Below are 20,160 nucleotides of genomic sequence, written 5' to 3' on the forward strand. Positions count from 1 at the left end.
AGTGCATTGAATGCATAGGAATGTGGGACAAAAATCATATCAGCAAAATTTAGCCATTGTAACACTTTGATGTGATGGAAAAGATTGTTCATAAGTATCAGACATCCTTTTTGCATAAATGTCACATGTTATTTGAATAATCGCATAAGTGTCTCAAGCCACAAAATGTTTGTTCATTTGTTCAGATACGCTGAAATCATTATTAGAGTAACTACTGGTTCAAATTATGTTGAAATAGTTAATACATACATATAATTCACAGAAAAAAAGAAAAAAATGTTAGTTTTCATAATCTTGCTTGTATCAATGCTTTTTGAAGGAAATATAATTCCGACAAATACGATACCCTTGCCCAAATTTAGTACGACCGCAAAGGGTTAAACTTATGTAAATGAGCCTATAAAAATTAACGATTTAATAAAGAAAATTGAAAAAATTAAATTAAATTTGTTTGTGAGTTAAATTAATTTCTCTTTACGGGATCTGAATAAAGGATATTCTATTGGAATCTTTATTGCACTCAATGGTTTTTCACAACCAAAGCATCAAATTGTAAACAAATAGAATTCATTAAACACATTTGTCGTGTTACACATAATTGATTCTTGTGATCTATGAGCTTATATTGAAAATCCGTATGTTAAACAGCAGATAATTAATCCTAGACCACAGCTCAGAAGACCAGACCAGTCGAGAAGCCACCGATTGGCCCCACGTTTACAAACAGCACCGCCTAGCTGCCCTTCGGTTTCTCTATGTCAAACACTGGCGGCGCGAACGCAGCAGGCGTCGCCGGAGCGTGTTTCGATCGGTACGCTCTGAGAATGGTAAAGGGCCGAATCGAGCAGAAGTAAACGATCTCCGCCAGACTCAGCAGGCTGACTCCCATGAACAGTCCGAGCAGCCCGCCACAATTCGCCAGAAAGTCAGTTATGCCGTACAGCTCGCTACGCTTTGAGGTTATGAATTGGGACTCCTTGAAGTAGACGGTGAGCCGGGCAAGTTGAACGCTGGAATTTCAAAATATGCAAAGTGTTACGTCTGGCAGAACAGGTAAATGGTACAAAATGTTATCACCCTGGAAACTCATCGAGTGGACTCTTGTACGCCAGGAACAGATCCTTCCAGTTGAAATCTGCTTGCGAAATTTCGGCGTCGTACTGTACCGAGGTGCACGCCGGCAGACAGTCACACTTGGCCCCAAAATCGTAGCGTTTGTCCACATTGTACATCACATCCTGGCCCAGTAGCGCATCCTCAGCCTCATTGTAGCACTGTATCTTAGTGGCGCCGCATACCTCCGTGTTGGCGTCCCGTGGCATCGAAAATTTCACACACCCACACGTCTGCAGCGTATAGTTGGCTCTACATTCCAGTTCGCAATTTTGTTGCGTGTAGACTTTGAAGTACTTTAGCCGGCGCTCATGATTGAAGTAACATTGGCGGCTAAAAGAGTAGTTGAGAGGCAGCGGTGCAAAAAAAAATCAAAAGAAAGACAGGGTAAAGTGAAATAACGTTAAATGGAGGCATATCTCATTTACCGGTGGGGAGCATAATCTCGTAAACCGTCGGAAGTGGTTATCATTTGTGGCTTCACCGAGATGATTACTTCTTGGTTAAGTGGAACGCGGAAGTACTGCTTGGATACCTGAGGGTACTCGCTGGATGGATGCAGTAGAACTTTAAATCCTTGCACAGGCCCCTGAAAGAAAGTGGTCATCAGTCATTTTACCTACACTTTGACCATGGACGAATTTCATGCCAACTCGTCTTGGGAGTTGGCAGCACCATCCCAGATATCAGTGAAACATTGTGGGTGTAAACACAAGGGTCTTTTAAGTAACTTTGCATACTTGAAAAATTCAAAAAAAATTAGACTACTTTAATGGAAGGGCCAAAAAATTTTCTTGATTTTTTACGAAAAATTATCTCTCAAAATCTATAATACAGCGATGTCTCGATTATATCACTGTGAGTTTTTATCACGTCTCGTTTATATCACTCTCGAATTTATCACTGAAGATATTTCGCTTATATCACGTTTTTCGAAACATAAGAAATAATGGGAAAAGATCATATTTTTGTTAAATTATGGAACAAAACACGAGAAACATCAAAAAAATAGTTTTAAGCATTTACGCCATTTGCCGTATTCACGATGCTTTCGGATTTGTTTTTGCTATATAAATTGTACTGTAAAGCCCCTCGTATCTCACTTCGATTGTGTGAGATGAGATGTGCCAAAATTAATCCGTGTAAGAGGTCGTAGTGGAGTATTTTATTTCATCAATTGTTGAAGTTTCATTTCAAGATAGTCGGTGATACATTTCATGTGGTAGCTTTCGTGAATTTAAGTCTGTATTTATTAAAAGGTTTCATTTAGCTTGCCCTGTAATCTGTCGTATGTTTGTATGATTGTATGTTTGTATGTTTGTATGATTGTATGTTTGTATGTTTGTATGATTGTATGTTTGTTTTTTTTTTTTTTTTTTTTTTTTTTTTTTTTTTGGCAAGGAGGTGGAGATCTTCATAGACTCCCCGTCGCCATGTTGACTGGGTAGTGTGAGATTTTTACTCACTAAAACCACCTCCTTGTACTTCATGCCTGGACCCCCCGGAACCACCATTTGGTATTACTTCGGGAGGGGGCTGTGCTCATGCACTCATCTCTCTAGATTTGCTATGCTGAATCTTTGCTCGTCCCTCCATCTTCGTTGGAGCGTCGTCAACATTTTTGTTATTGCACGATTCACTGCATTCCACGTACTTTCACTTTCGCACATCTTTTGGACGATGTTCTGAGCATTTAGGGTTGATCTGCTAGCGAGGAACATTTCTTCCCTTTCAATAGAAAAACGGGGGCAGTCGAAAACCACGTGTTCTGCTGTCTCCTCTATTGTGTTACACTCTGGGCAAAGCGGCGAACTTGCATGGCCGAATCTGTACAAGTACCATCTGAAACAACCATGACCGGATAGGAATTGCGTCAGGTGGAAGCTCACTTCTCCGTGTTTTCTTTCTACCCACGTAGTGATGTTCGGGATCAAGCTGTGGGTCCATCTACCGTTAGGCGTGTTGTTCCACTCCTGCTGCCACTTTCTCATGGAGCCAGTCCTTGCTCTTACCCGCACTTTTCTGTTACTCTGCACGCTTTCTGTTCTCTGTTTGTAACACATGTCGTCTTCGGCCAGAGTGAGATCGATCGGGATCATTCCGGCTATGACACAAACCGCATCCGCAGATATAGTTCTATAAGCGCTCGCTACTCTCATCGCCATTATTCGGTATGTTCTAGTCAGCAGCTTGCGATTTTGTTGGCATTCAAGCGCTGCTGTCCAAACTGGACCGCCATATCGGAGTATTGATGTTGCTACACTGGCCAGGAGGCGTCTCTTACAACTGCTAGGCCCCGCGTTATTCGGCATAACTCTAGCTAGCGCCGCGATGACTTTGGCCGCTTTCGTGCATGCGTATTTAACATGAAAAAAATCTTGAAATTTAGTCGGTCGTCGATAATCACCCCAAGGTATTTCAGCTCACGTTTGGAGACGATAGTATGCGCCCCAACATTGATCTTCGCTTGCTTTACAACTCTGTGATTGCTGACCAACACCATTTCGGTTTTGTGATGTGCTATCTGCAACTTAGCCTCTTTCATCCAATTTTCCACTATCTTTATCGCCTCTGTAGCCAGCATCTCGATTTCCTCACGAGTCTCGCCTGTCACCGTCAGGGAAATATCATCGGCGAAGCCGGTAATCTTCACTCCTGTAGGAAGCTTCAACCTCAGCACACCATCGTACATCCCGTTCCACAGCGTTGGACCCAAGATGGAGCCCTGAGGGACACCCGCTGTTATATTCAATGCCTTCTGTCCCTTCTCTGTGTCGTAAGTCAGAACCCTGTTTTGAAAGTAGCTTTTGAGGATCTGGCACACATAATTCGGTACCTTCATTCGGTGCAGTGCTTCGGCAATAGCTTCCCAACTGGCGCTGTTGAAAGCATTTTTCACGTCAATCGTTATTATAGCGCAGTATCGATCGCCGCGTCTATTCTGTTTTAAGGCTTTTCTGGCTGCTTCGGCAACTAACAGGATGGCATCCACCGTGGATTTATATTTCCGGAACCCGAACTGCGTCTTCGAGAGTCCGTTGTCACTTTCTGTGTACTTCGTCAACCTGTTCAGAATTATCTTCTCCAGCAGTTTTCCGAGGGTATCCAGTAGACAGATGGGCCTATAGGAAGAGGGTTCCCCTGGCGGCTTTCCTGGTTTCGGCAACAGTACCAGTTTCTGCTTCTTCCAAATATCTGGAAAGCATCCTTCATCCAGACACTTTTGCATCGTTGCTCTGAAAAGATCTGGATACGCTTCAACCGCGGCTTTGAGGGCCACATTTGGGATTCCGTCGGGGCCAGGTGCTTTATTCACTTTCAGTTCTTTTGCCGCCGCCAGCAGCTCTTCTGTGGACACTCTCTCGACGTGTTCTTCATTTTCACTATATGGTGTTGCTGGCCAGCTCGTTGGATCATGCTGCGGGAAGAGCCCTTCTACAATATTCTTCAACCGCACCGGACAGCTTTCACTGGGTGTCGATGAACCTTTAATCTTTGCCATCACCACCCTATATGCATTGCCCCAAGGGTTCGCATCGGCATCGCGGCATAGTTCTCTGAAGCAGTTTATCTTACTACGTCTTATTTCATGCTTAAGGGCGGCTTTTGCTGTTTTGAGTTCTTCCCTGCGCTCTACTCTGTCGATAGCATTTCTGGCCCTTTGCATCCTCCTCCTGGCTCGGAGACAGTTCGACCGAAGGGAATTAATCGTCTGGTTCCACCAATAAACTGGGCGACGTTCGCCTTTCGGTATTAGTTTTCGTGGCATGGTAACGTCGCATGCTCTCACTACCAAATTTGTTAGTTCGCCGGCACTAAGACTGGTGACTGTTCGCTCCTCTCGGAGTGCTTCAATGAATAAATTCTTGTCGAATTTCTTCGACTTCCACCTGCGACCTTTTGTTTTTATATTTCTTGTTTTAGATGAACTCTGACAGCGCACAGTGTAGCGGATTGCTTGATGGTCGCTGTGAGTGTAATCATCACATACTCTCCAATTTACTGCCAACATCGGACTGCAGAAGGTAACATCGATGATTGATTCTCGACCGTTTCTATGGAAAGTGCTGGTGTAGCCTTCGTTGACCAGTCTCACATTCAGCTTCGCCAGGGCTTCCAGTAGACTAAAACCCCTCGCGTTGGTAAATCTGCTCCCCCACTCCACTGCCCAGGCGTTGAAGTCTCCACCGATGACTATGGGACTCCGTCCGATGAGCTCTTCTGTTAGGTTATATAGCATCAGATCAAACTGTTCTATTGTCCATCTCGGGGGGGCATAGCAGCTACATACGAAGATTCCATTTATTTTGGCTATCACGAACCCTTCGTATGTATTGGATACCACTTCCTGGATGGGGTATCTTCCCATCGTCGATAGTGCAGCCATTCTAGCTTTATCGGTCAACCAGTTTCCGTTATCTGGAGGTACTTGATACGGCTCTGCTATGATCGCCACATCGCATTTGGTTTCTGATGCGGCTTGCGATAGCAATTGTTGCGCCGTGTCGCAGTGATTCAGGTTTATCTGGGTTACCTCCATTTGGTTATTGCTGCCATCGCCCTTTTATAGACCGGGCATCTCGATCCCCCTGTGGCGTGGTCTTTTTCTTCCTCCGTCGTGCAGAGCATGCACCTTGGGGGCTTAGTACAATTCTTTGCCAAATGCCCCTTGTCGCCGCATCTTATACAGAGCTCCGATCTGTCAGGTCCTTTACAGTACTTTGCTTGGTGGCCAAAGTCCATGCACTTGAAACACCTAGATACTTGCTGGATAGCTCTCAGGGAACACACCGTCCATCCGACTTTCATCTTACCAACCTCCAATAGCTTGCTAGCTGCGGTTCTTGGCAGTCTTAAGGTTGCTATTTGAGTATTTCCAAATGCTTTCCTCAGCCTGATTGATATGGCGACTTCTCCCAGCTCAAACTGTTCATTCAGGGCTACTCTCAATTCGGTATCTGTAGTGATCTCATCCAGGTTTCTACATTCTACAACTGTTTCTTGGGACAGAGCTCTCACTTTCGCTGTTTCGCCCAAAGATTTCTCGACAAGCTCTTTATAAGTTGAGCTTCTAATCGTTGGGTCCTTCTTCAATTCGAACAGCAATTGTCCATTTTGAGTTCGCCTTACTTTGGCCACGTTTTCTCCGAGATTTTTCAGGGACGGATCCTCTTTAACTTTTCGCAAAATCTCAGCATATGTTGCAGCGCCCGCTGTAGCCACAATCAGAGCGTCCGGCTTTGGCCTCTCCAGCCTAGGCTTTAATTTTTCTTTCTTCTTCTCTTCTTTTTTCTTTCTTTCAATCTTTTTCCACTCATTTATCTCTTCGTTGTTCTGTTTGCTTTCACCATTAGCCACTTCGCTACCATCTTTTTGTTTCTTTGCTGCCCTTTTCTCTTCAGGAGTTAGTCTTTTCCTTTTCGCGGTTAACGGGGTACTGTCACTCATTGGTGTCGAGATCGCTTCTATCGGCTTACTCTGCACATTCTCTTTCAGTGCGTTCTCCGCCTTTTCAGCTTTTGCTCTCCAGAATTGTTGCTCGCGTTCGGCTGCTGCAAGCGCCGATTTGATTTTAATCGTCAAGGTCCTTATGACGGCGTGAACGTTACTGCGAGGCTTAATGTACTCGTAGAGTTCATCAGATGCCCTTTTGGCCTCACCCAGCTTAGTTTTCTCGTGTTGCAGGTTTGGTTGCTCTCCGATGTATTTATCGCTTGTGGATTTTGGTGCTGGTGGTTGGCTCAGTGGCGGAGATCTCATCACCTGTCCCCTTCTGGCAAAGATGCCTACCTCTTCGATTTCGCTCTCGATTTCTGTTGAATTTGTTTGGAAACTCATTTTTGTTGTTGGGTCCCAACTCCGGGCCGCTATCTCCGCTCGTTGCACATAGTCGCTATCAGTGATCCCATGGTTATCTATGCAAGCAGTGAGGCCATGCAGGGGGTTGACACGGTCCTTCATGGGGACCGTGTTCAGAGCCAGATCAGCGCAAGTCAGGAATGTGACATCTGACGCCTAGTACCTAGTGCCTGAGCCTAGACGAGCATCGAACGTACCCGAAGACTTGCCAAGTTATTACCGGGACGGGGGCAACCGCGCTATTAGCCCACACGCCGTTTCAGGAAGGTGTCACCCTTCCTTACTCAGGGAACAGGATAGCACGATTGTCAGCCTTTAGCGTCGAAAGTAATTCTCATCCTTAACATGTCCGTTTTCCGTGTCGTACCAGTATATCGTAATCAGGATCTTACTGGCGTCAACCCTGATGTGCTCGGCACTCCCTACGTTGCTCCTGTACACGGTATTTCCCCCGTGCAATCTCCATAGGCTTTACCGCGCCCTTACTCGCGTTGTCACCCGATTAGTCGCCTTCTACGACAGGGACAGGGACCAAGACCCGAAGTGCTATTCTAGGCCGGCAGCTCCACGGCTCATGTTTGTATGTTTGTATGTTTGTATGTTTGTATGTTTGTATGTTTGTATGTTTGTATGTTTGTATGTTTGTATGTTTGTATGTTTGTATGTTTGTATGTTTGTATGTTTGTATGTTTGTATGTTTGTATGTTTGTATGTTTGTATGTTTGTATGTTTGTATGTTTGTATGTTTGTATGTTTGTATGTTTGTATGTTTGTATGTTTGTATGTTTGTATGTTTGTATGTTTGTATGTTTGTATGTTTGTATGTTTGTATGTTTGTATGTTTGTATGTTTGTATGTTTGTATGTTTGTATGTTTGTATGTTTGTATGTTTGTATGTTTGTATGTTTGTATGTTTGTATGTTTGTATGTTTGTATGTTTGTATGTTTGTATGTTTGTATGTTTGTATGTTTGTATGTTTGTATGTTTGTATGTTTGTATGTTTGTATGTTTGTATGTTTGTATGTTTGTATGTTTGTATGTTTGTATGTTTGTATGTTTGTATGTTTGTACGTTTGTATGTTTGTAACGTGTTTGTCTGTAGCGCTGACCCACATTAATAGAAATATGACCCCCATTCTGTTGACCGATTCATCTGAAATTTGGAACACACCTTTATCTCTGTAGTCATTATCAAACTGCGTAATTCATGATCTTGAAAATCCAAGATGGCGCCCGCTACAAAATGGCGGATCACATATTTTCTCAAAACCTCATCGATATGGGTTTTCCAAAATCCCATCAAGATGGGTATCAAATGAAAGGGCTTGACTAGTAGAACACAGTTATTTATGGAAAATGCAAATCCAAAATGGTCGCCACCACAAAATGGCGCCATATATATTTTTTTTCAAAACTCTATCAATATGAATATCAAATGCAGGGGCTTCACTAGTAGAACACAGTTGTTCATGAAAAATGCAAATCCAAGATGGCTGTCACTACAAAATGGCGGACTACATATTTTCGAAAAAAAACCCGATTAATATGGGTATCAAATGAAAGGGCTTGAATAGTAAATCACAGTAGATCATGAAAAATTCAAATCCAAGATGGCCGCAATCACAAAATAGCAAATTACTTTATTAAACGGTTTTATTTAGCTTGAACTTTTTGTATATATGTTTGCATGTTTGCAGGGATGTTCAACATTAATAGAAATTGACCAATAGGAACCTACCGAATTTATAAAACACCTTTATTTTTGCTGTCATTTTTAAACTGCTTATCTTGAAAAATCCAACCGCCGCTACAAAATAGATTATTCCATATCATCTCAAAAAAAAAAGATTAATAGAGATATGTGTATCAAACGAACGAACTTGACATGGAGAACACACTATGTATTTTCTGCAATCCACTCAATATCAGTATCAAATGAAATTGTTTGACTGATAGAATACAGTACAATGGTTTTATTGTAGAGAAATATTCTAATGAAACAGATAATGTACTAAAAATTAGAAAATCAAATAAGTAAAAACAACTTTTTAAGTTAAACGGTTTAATTGTGATTAAACATAATAATGTACTAAAAGCTAGAAAATAATTAGGCAAGTAGCAGTTAGCAGTTATCACACCTCTCCTTCATTAGTCTAGGGCATTGATAAGACTAAAATAAAATCGTGGGGCACGTTGGATTTCCATTATCTGCAATTAGCGCCTATGTCATATGTCCCACGATATTATTTTAGTCTTCTCAATGCCCTAGACTAATGAAGGAGAGGTGTGATAACTGCTAACTGCTACTTGCCTAATTACTTCTAGCTTTTAGTACATTATTATGTTTAATCACAATTAAACCGTTAAACTTAAAAAGTTTTTTTTACTTATTTTATTCCTATGTATCTTCAAGCAGACATGATAAGCTGAATGAAAAAAATGGGTGGGTTATATCTATGATATAACCGCAAGGTTGACGTGGGACTACCTTAGCTTAGCCAGCATTTGTTTGTATCGATTTAATTTTTGATTTAATGAAACAATTTCCGAATTCAATTGAATTCAATATATTTGCTTTGTGAGTAAAAATATTGTATAATGCCATGTGAGGTCAATTCATGCATTTGGATGGATTATGTTCTTCGTTACAAGTAAATTTAATGACAGTCCTTTTACGTTTGGTATGATGACATCTTGATTTTGAAGTCAGTGTTAGACAAACACATTTCAGTCGGAACAAAAATGCCTCCGATTTGCATATATTCGCAATTCCGAGTTCCCCAGACACCTTCGTTTATAAGTCTGTAATAGGTAAACACATTTCAGCCGGAATAAAAATGCCCCCGAATTGCATGTGTTAGAGAAACACATTTCAATCGGAAGAAAAATATACCCGACCTGCATGAATTTGCAATGCCAATTTCACCAGACACCTTGATTCTGAAGTTTGTGTTGGGGAAACACATTTCAGCCGCAACAAAAATGCCACCGACTTGCATATATTTGCAATGCCAATTTCCGCACGCTCCATGGATTTGAAGTCTGTGTTAGGGAAACACATTTCAGTCGGAATAAACATAATTCCGACTTTCATGTATTTGCAAAGTGGATTCCCCCAGGCACATTGATTTTGAAGTCCGTGTTAGGGAAACACAGCTCGGTTGAAACAAAAATATCCCCTACTTGCATGTATATTTGCTAAGCGAATTCCCATAGGTACATTGATTTTGAAGTCTGTGTTCGGGAAACCGTAAATCGGGCCAATCAAAACTAGGCAGTTAGGGCGTTTAGATAAAGCTTGATATTTCACAGTTATTCAATTGTTTATGTAATGAAATATAATATTTTACTAATTGCGATAGAAGCGTAGAAATATTCCGTATCAATTAATGCAAACATCTTTCCGATCCAGTAAGAAATGTTCGAGTTATAAGCATTTGAAATCTTTCATTTTTTCCTGCATGTTCTGTGTCCAGGTTTTCATTTTACCCCCCATATACTCCGGTTAGACGTAGTCCCACGTCAAAAAATCCCTCAGAGCGCGAATGTAATTAATCGGTGGTCATTTTTTTCTCAAAAATAGGACTGTGACTTGGTTTTAACGGTGTCCAACTATTTGAATGCCATATGAAGTGCCCACCTCTAGGCCAAGATTTACGTGACCGAAGAAACTAGACAAAAGCTTATTGTACAGCTTTCTATCTTTTATATTTTCTGGAATATACGACATTTTGGTATGGAGACCCCTGAAAAAATAATGTTTCACTCGTTACATTTTTGTGTGTAAATTCTCGCGTTTGACATGTTCTTGTAATGTTTCTGAATAGAAAAAAGTTAGCAGAGCACGCAAATCGCGATAAGTTATACATGAAAATGTTAAAAAAATAATAGTAATTTATTAAACATTAATAGTGATTTTTTGAAGAGAAACATGAAAAAGTTATTGTTCGAAAAACTTTTTCCCTGTAAAATTGTCCATCTTCTGATGTATGGGTGACATGTTGGAAATTGTACGCGCTATTCATATCTATTTTTTTCGAAATTAAAAAAAACATGTTTTCGAGAAAAATTAATTTTAATTTTCAAAATATTTTTTTTCAATGAATTTTTATTCAAAAATTTGCTTGATATTTCCTAATGAATTGATAAATAATTTCCTACATGTCATTCTTTGACTAAAATTTTGTAGGTCTGATAGAATTTGTGTGACATTTCTTTTGAATTTTTGAGTTTTTTAATTTTTTTTTCAATGAGTTTTAATTTAAAGACTATAAGATCTACAAAATGTTGGTTAAAGAATGAAATGTAGGGAATTATTTATGTTTTCATTAAAAAATATCAAGCAAATTTTTGAGAAAAAATTCATTGTAAATAAATATTTTGAAAATTAAAATTTATTTTTTTTGAGAAAATGTTTGTTTTTCAATTCTGAAAAAATAGATATGAATGGCCCATACAATTACTAGTAATGTTTAATTTGTAACATTTGTATGTATAAATTATCGCGATTTGCATGCTCTGCTAACTTTTTTCTATTCAGAAACATTACAAGAACATGTCAAACGCGAGAATTTACACACAAAAATGTAACGAGTAAAACAATATTTTTTAAGGGGTCTCCATACAAAAATGTCCTATATTCCAGAAAATATAAAAGATAGAAAGTTGACGTCTTCGACGAAAGTTCATATTTTAATGAGATCTAAAACTTTGTTGAATACACTGTATCGGTATCTTAACTTTAAAAACTTAACTTTGTAACTTTGTAATTTTTTCAAAGAAAACGTGAAAAAGTTGTTGTTAGAAAAAACTTTTTCCATGTAAAAGTTGTTAGGAAAAAATATTATAGAGGCTATCCACATATTTTTTTAAGAATTTAAAAAATAAATATGTTTTTGAGAAAAATTAATTTTAATTATTAAAATAATTTTTTTCCAGCGAATTTTTTTTAACTTTTGATATCTTTTTATGAAAATTTGAACAATTTCCTACATTTCATTCTTTGAACCGAATTTTGTAGGCACAGGTCGGACTCGATTATCCGGAGTATTGATTTTTTTTTTCACTCCGGGTAATCAAGTCATAAAAAAACGAATGTTCTCTCTGTAAACGTGATATAATTATGATTTGCACTTATTTATTAAACGGTTTTATCTAGGTTGACCCGTTTGTATGTTTGTAACTTTTTAACTTTGTAACTTTGTAACTTTTTTTTTTTATTTTTATCCCATTTATTTATTTTAGGCTCATTAGCATTTTTAGCTGTAACAGAGCCGAATTTTAATCGTGTACATGTCACACGGTTATCATTTCTATAATTATAGCACATTATATTACACAGTTGCCATTCGCCAGTATTCCTTCTATACCATTGCATATGGTACATTTACACAGTAGCCATTTAGGCGTAAGAGTATTCTTTCCGTTCTTCCATTATCCAGTTAGACCACCGGACAGCGGAGACAGTTGATTGATCATTGTTGAATTATTTATAGAACAGCAGCCCGATGTGTCTTGCAGAGCAGAGCAGTTGTATGGATGAATCGATCTAATTTCGACCGTGGATCGATCTCCATCACTGTTGATTGTTGAGTGGACGTAGCTATTCTGTAACAACACAAAGATGGTCAATGAGGGCCCTGAGTTTTGAACTCACGATCGATCGCTTACTAAGCGAACGCGCAACCAATGTGGCTACGGAGACCCCCAACTTTGTAACTTTGTAACTTTGTAACTTTGTAACTTTGTAACTTTGTAACTTTGTAACTTTGTAACTTTGTAACTTTGTAACTTTGTAACTTTGTAACTTTGTAACTTTGTAACTTTGTAACTTTGTAACTTTGTAACTTTGTAACTTTGTAACTTTGTAACTTTGTAACTTTGTAACTTTGTAACTTTGTAACTTTGTAACTTTGTAACTTTGTAACTTTGTAACTTTGTAACTTTGTAACTTTGTAACTTTGTAACTTTGTAACTTTGTAACTTTGTAACTTTGTCTGTTACGCTGTACCACATTAATAGAAATTTGACTCCCTTCCTGTTGACCATTTGATCTGAAATTTGGAACACATCTTCATCTCTGGTGTCATTATAAAACTGCGTATTCCATAATCTTGAAAATCCAAGATGGCGGCCGCTACAAAATGGCGAATTACAAATTTTCTGTACATTAAAACCATTTAAAAAACTTTTTTTTTAAATTTTTATTTCTTACCTAACTTATTTTTTTGACTTTCTATTAGTCAAATCATTTCATTTGATACCAATATTGAGGTTGCAAAATACATAGTCGACCATTTTGTGGCAGCGACCTTTTCGGATTTATGTTGTTCATAGTGTATTCTCCAAATCAAGCCATTCAACAATTTTTAGCGGCGGCTAAATTGAATTTTTCAAGATCATGGAATACGCAGTTTTATAATGACAGTAGAATTAATGTATGTTCCAAATTTCAGATCAATCAGTCAACAGGAACGGGGTCATTTTTTTATTAATGTGGGACAACCCTACAAACATTCAAACATACATAGAAACAGATCAAGCTGAATGAAACTATTTGAAACTAGCTGACCCGACGAACTTCGTCCCGCCCAAAATAGATTTTTTGATTTGAATACTTTCAAACATCCACGTTTTCTTACTAAGTGAACGTTAGTGAGTCCAATCACAATTCAGACACAATTCTCGTTCAAGATTCTTCAAACATTTGGAAATAACATGTTTCTCCGTTGCATGGAATACATGTTTGATACAGAGAATATTACAAAATGAAGACAGCTCAAATCGGACCATTCCTTCCTCGGGTTTAGGGCACACCAACACATTTGGCCTTCCATCCTCAAATGGACTAACAACGCTTAGCTAATTGTAGAACATATGGGAATTCAATTTTCCGAATTTTCCGATTTTTCTCTCCGCTATATTGATCTACGGGAAGAGACGAATACAACGAAATATAGATGACTCAAATTGAACCATTCCTTCCTCGGGTTTTGCGCTTACCAACACATTTGGCCTTCCATTTATATTTATAGATAAAATATATGGAAATGCGTTATTTCGCCTGAAAATCCATTTCCACTTACAAACAAAGATCGATTTCGATAGCGCAAATATCGAATGGACTAACAACGCTTATTATGATGTAATTTTCGAACATGTGGGAATTCAATTTTCCGAATTCTCCGAAAATTTTCCGATTTTTCTCTCCACTATATTGGACTACGGGAAGAGACGAATACAACAAAATACAGGAGGCTAAAATCGGACCATCCCTTCTTCGGGTTTTCCGCTTACCAACAGATTTTGCCTTACATTTTTATTTATATAGATGTAATTAGTTGTTTGGGGACTGCGGCCATCTTGGAATTAGATTTTTCATAGATATTCTACTAGTCAAGCCCTTTCATGTGGGTTGTGAAAAAAAAATATATATGGGCGTTTTGGATTTGCATTTTTTATAAATAACTGTGTTCTACTAGTCAAGCCCTTTCGTTCGATACTCATATTAGCCATTCAATATGGAATTATTATACAAATTATTCAAAATTTCCGAAAATCAAAAATAAAATACTCCGGATAATCGAGTCCGACCTGTATTATAATTTGTGAGTTATGATTTTTTGTAAAAAATCAAGAAAACATTTTGGTCTTTTGAAAAAGGTAGTCTAATTCTTTTCCGAATATTTCAAGTATGCAAACCCACAACGTTTCGCTGCTATTTGAGATGGTGCTGTCAACGGCCAGTCGAGTTGGCATGAAATTCGTCCACGGGTATTGGGGATCCGCACTCTGCACAAATAATCCAGATCATATTCGTACAGTCTCAGTAAAAGGTTTAACCCTGCTCTCGCACCCGCTCCGAGCACTCTGACAGGGTAAGTGTCAATGTCAGCATGCTCGGTATAGCCATTCTCCAGTGTCCATTGTGGCGAGCTGGTATTCGCTGTCATGTAAGGATAATCGCCGTGCAATTCCTCCTGCCTCAGCAATTCATCGGAGGCAACGGCGTTGAACGTATAGCAGAGACCTTCCTCCGTTATTGTCGTAGAGAAAATATCGTCACAACCACGCACATCATTGCGCCATCTGCAGATCATCAGCATCTCTGCGTCGGAAACGGAAACATTTTTCAACCAATTCACACACTCGCTGTCGTAGGTTTGGTTAAAAACAGAACTATCGAATATGTGGGCGTCGCAAACTTGGGCAACCGCTTGGAGGCGGCTCAACCTGAGGAAGCACATAAAACAACACAATTATTAAAATCTCGGACACTTCCCCCATTAAAATCACCTTTCCCCATCCAAACCACTGCTATCATTGGAATACACCATGTGAAATGCCTCCGTAAAATCCAGATATTTGAACTTCGTCTTCGTTTCCGGACAAACAGTGATTGCAGGAAACGGAATCTGCCAAACCGGGGTGCTTTTTTCGTTGAAACTCACAATCACAGGCGTTTGGTCCCATTTGACGTAAACGTTATGTATCAGCCGCCCACAACCGTACAACGAGAGGAAGAATGTTACCATCCACCAGATTCTAGAAAACACATTTTTCAACAAAGCAAATTAAAATTTTCCCTTCACATTCAGCCGGCCGTCTGATGACATACTTTTCACAGGGAGTCCGTCGTCTGCAGCCGAAATACCTCACGCCATGGATCGAACTGTTCGAACAGTACTCAAGGAACAAACTTTTCAGCCCTCGACATATCCTCCGATTATCGATGGCATTGATGGCTTTCAGCTCGAAATTGCTCACCGACCGGGAATCACTATTGTGGTACATCGCATCCAGCATTATTCGTTCTCAGCAGAACCACCAACGGCACTGAAAACACTCCAACTGGGGCGGTTCACATCGGGGGAGTCCTGTTTTATGCGACATCGCAAAAGGCGTGTACTCCTGCTTCGGTTAACTCTCCCGAGGATACTAAGCTCCCGTTCCGCGAACACTATTAGGAGACCGAGAAACAAAAAGGGTGTAGCTATTTGATACCGTTCATCGACACACGAAATTATCCGTTGAGTTTATCGGTCCCTCGGAACCCGGGCTCCGCGTGCGGTGCGAGTTTATGGCTGTTGCTTTGGGACCAGATGAATTATTTCCATATGAAGCTCTATACTCATGCATATTTCGGGTTATTCAGGGTTTAAAATGAGAGTGTACACGTGCCACATTTTGCCACTCCCGCCGACGGTTAGTTTGATGACATCACCTACACTGTACCGGGATTCATGTAAACATGACAGCTAGTTGTCACCGCAATCAGATACCCTAATCGACTACCGGCGTTTGTTCCAATGAATGAATTTGTTATTTCTATAATGTGCTCTTTGGAAATGGAACTCTGTGAAATCAATTATTGACATTTTATTTAATTAATTTATTTGAGAGGATACGGAGTCAATAATTCGATGTTTGTTGATTTTAAATAATACGTGATATCTATGTTCAATAGGATTTGACGGATTAATCGCGGTTTTCTCAAGATTACTGTTTCATTGCATGAAGCTGGTATTATATACGTGCGTTGAAATTTGATTTACAAATATTACGAGAGGTTCGTCGATTGGAACATAAGACTGATTGGAGACTGTTCTTTTTTGGGTAATTTTCTACATCATCAACCTACATAGCAAAATATCAGTGACGCGTCTCGTCAGTTTGGTCCGCTGAGTAGCTCCACAAAAAAAAATTATTAACGACTCGATTATACCACGATCAAACTATCTTGATTAATAAGAATCTCACCAACAACTGATTTTTTTTTTATTTCATTAATAATAAAAAATATTTAAAATGTTTAGAATGAAATGCTCATTTAGGTCATTTGTATCTTTTGCCTTCGTTTTCCATAATTTTATGATTTTCTCATTGAATGTAAATGCAAATGTTCCCTTACTGGAAGAATCATGTCGCCAAAATTCGTAAATTCCCGTCTTTCCGTAACAGTGTCAATTCAAAAAGGTCACTTTTTCATAAAATAACTTTAACGCTGACACCTATTTTTTCTGCGAATGGGGTTTGATGATTTGGATAACAATCGATTCGCAAATTCTTCAAATTCTCTAATGCGTAAATGGTTTAAATTAACGAAAAATTGGAAGCATTCCCCTATACACGTGGTCTGTTCATACATATGCTTATCAGTGCCTTCCATAACGAACAACTATGGTACCAACGAGGTGCAATATTTATAGAAGCGAAAAACCTTTCGAATTTAAAGCCATTAAAGCAGGGGTTCTCAAAGTGGTCCCCAAGGGGTCGATATTGGTTTCCCAGGGGTCGACGAAAACGAAAACTGATTTTGGGGGTCGCCGAGATCTTAAAATCAACCCCTATTAATTAACACAAATTCTTATTTCGATCTTTTAAGATGCTGTATAAGTTGTTTTACGTGAACTAACTTGACTAATATTAGGGAAAAAGTATTATTGTTGTAATTCGTATTAACAATTATTAATTACAAGGGGCCGGCCATATACCACGTGGACAGAAAAAAGCACAATTGAGGATACCCCCCTCCCCCGCCGTGAACAAGCGACATTTCTTTTTTTGGAAACAAATCATTAGAATGATTGAATTGTTCTCAAATTCCATTTCATGCTTTTATTATTTAACCCTTTGCGGTCGTTTATCTGCTCTCAGCAGCCACAGCAAAGAATCATACTAATCTTATACTTTATTCAACCATATATCAGTTTACACATTTTCTCAACGAATCTTAACCTATTAGTTCCCAGCGTATGAATTTAATACGCAAAAATGCCCGTTTTTGAAAAAAACTGTTTTTTGATGAAACTAAAGTGTTAAGCACATTTTAATTGATACCACATGACAGTTTAAGAGTGTTTCTTTGTGTCAGTGTCATTTTATCTGTCATTTTTGTTGTTTTGTTGTGTATTGAAGCTTGCAAAGTTCGAGTTTAATGGAGTCGCAAAAGTAAACATAAATTTATCAAAGTTTTACCTCTTAAAGGATTCTAAATTGCTCAAATCTGTGACACAACAGTACTAGACGAGTGTAAAAAATAATATCTAGCAAAAAAATCCGAAGAAAATTATGAACCGCAAAAAAATATATATGTTTACTTTTAAACGTTTGAAATTTCATACGCTGTGCAACAACGGTATATTTTTTTCTCAATAGGATAATATACGATAATCCGGAGGAGCTGTACAATTATCTGATTGATTTGGACGAAGACGCTTTCGAAAATCCAGTGTCAACAAATGATATTGACTTTGTCATCGTGCCCCCAAGTGGTGGAGACAGCGATGTGGATGCTGTAAATAGTGACTAGGAAAGCCCTTCCGGTTTTGGCAAACAAGTGAATGTCGAGAGCAACATTGAACGAGGTCAATCACAAGAACACTGGGAAAAAATGACCTTAAATTCGGATACGGATGCAGCCGTTGTTTATGAAGGACATTCACCTAATCTTAGTGATCTCTGCTCGAAACATAAATGGTTTGCCGTTCAAATGTTCCATTACCTATTTGACGCAGATTTCGTCGGACTAATCACCACAAAGACAAATAAGTACGCACTGCTAAAAGGAGATACAAAATTCTGTGTAACCGTACCGGAAATGTACAAATTTGTAGGAATTGAACCGTGGAACAATCATGCGTAGAACGGCAGTACACGAAAGTGCTAATAAACCATGAAAATGATTGTTGAAGTTGAATTTTATGAAATAAAACGGTTTTGTTCGATATTCAAATGATTTCCATTTGATACTGTATCGGCTCAGTGTATGAAATTGCATACGTCAGATATCTCAACTTCCAATGAACTTCAAACCAAAATATTGCGTCTCTGCGTTGTTGATATTTGTGAATGACATTATCAGTATTTATTCGTTGATATATTAGATATCCGTCTACGCTTGCGATCGTGTCGTTGGTGAAGTCTCTAGAAAAACGCTTTGTACGTATTCAATCTACCATGCAAGGCGATAAAGGTTTCGAATTACCGCATGGACCATACACCATGTTTGTGGTAACAGTATCGAACAGTTATTCATATTCCCGAATCTGATTGGTTTGAAACTCGATCGAATTTCACGATCACTCGATGTCGTTTAAATATATAGGATACATAGTCCTAACTTAACTTAACTTTTCTGTCTATAAATTTCCTTGCATTTCCACCAAATTTCATCCATAACATAATATCATCGTCAGACACAATTTTCGTTCAAGATTTTTCCCCCAATAGCAAAGAATATGTTTGTTTTTTCAAACCGAACTCAGTTTTGATATGTAGAATTAATTTTGATTAAAAAATTTTTGTTTAAAAGCGTGTTTATTCCTCCCGAATATGCATTTTGTATTTTTGCTTCACAGAAATGAAACACGAAGCTAAATTTTGTCTATGTCGGATTGCGTCGCAAGGTTGACACAATTGCACAACTCGATTGGGCTTGAGTCAAACGGATTTCAGAATGCGAAATTTCAATCTGTTCGGATAATTTTGACTCTGGCGCTGTGTCGGCGTTGCTCATGATAGCGTTTCTCAAGTGAATGTATTCTTGCTCACGCCACTTATGTTGATTAGGTCGTAGGAATCGCAGTCGTTCGCTCTCTACCTTCGCGTACATGTCGACCATTAATTGTTGGTACAGCTCACGACATCATATAATTACATCACACTCCTTTATTTCATTCGCCTGATATAGCTATTCATGAATATTATTTCAAAATGAGTAATGATATTTATTCATAATGAATGGAGTACCTGTGGCTCTTGCATCGTGGTCACACACATTCTAGAGCTTGCCACTCAGAATACATTCAAAACGTGTTGTTTGGCATAGAAATCTCAACTAAGTACTACTGAAAATTATGCAAGTAATACTACGCTGAGAAGGCGAATGTTGGGAACGTTAGTGCTATTGAAGAAAAACGTAGAGAGAATCATATGAACGATGTGCGTCAACGATGAATTCAGGATTATTGTTCACAATTTCTCGCGTCATTGTGCAGACGCCTTCTATGATTTAGATAATGCTGGCGCACTGGATCTAGACACGTACTCTCCAGACACTGTTTTATCAAAATTGATGACAATAACGTGATTGTCATCTGTCATTTAACAAAAAAATCGACGGACAGTTAAATTATTTGAATATTGTTTGTACAAAACTGCTAAAATCGCTATTAAAACTAGGGTAT

The 20,160-nt window shown here is 38.8% G+C and overlaps 1 protein-coding gene across 1 annotated transcript; it reads right to left on the bottom strand.

Moving 5' to 3' along the window:
- Nucleotides 1–588: 588 nt before the first annotated feature.
- LOC129770499 (pickpocket protein 28-like) lies at nucleotides 589–15,932 on the bottom strand. Its single transcript, XM_055773384.1, has 6 exons — nucleotides 15,591–15,932; nucleotides 15,269–15,517; nucleotides 14,764–15,205; nucleotides 1,542–1,702; nucleotides 1,078–1,446; nucleotides 589–1,010 (listed from the first exon to the last, which is right to left on the bottom strand). Exons 1-6 carry the CDS (start codon nucleotides 15,776–15,778, stop codon nucleotides 734–736), a joined length of 1,686 nt encoding a protein of 561 aa, XP_055629359.1. The 5' UTR covers nucleotides 15,779–15,932; the 3' UTR covers nucleotides 589–733.
- Nucleotides 15,933–20,160: the final 4,228 nt, after the last annotated feature.

The sequence above is a fragment of the Toxorhynchites rutilus genome, chromosome 2, assembly GCF_029784135.1.
Source record: "Toxorhynchites rutilus septentrionalis strain SRP chromosome 2, ASM2978413v1, whole genome shotgun sequence".
NCBI classification, from domain to species: domain Eukaryota; kingdom Metazoa; phylum Arthropoda; class Insecta; order Diptera; family Culicidae; genus Toxorhynchites; species Toxorhynchites rutilus.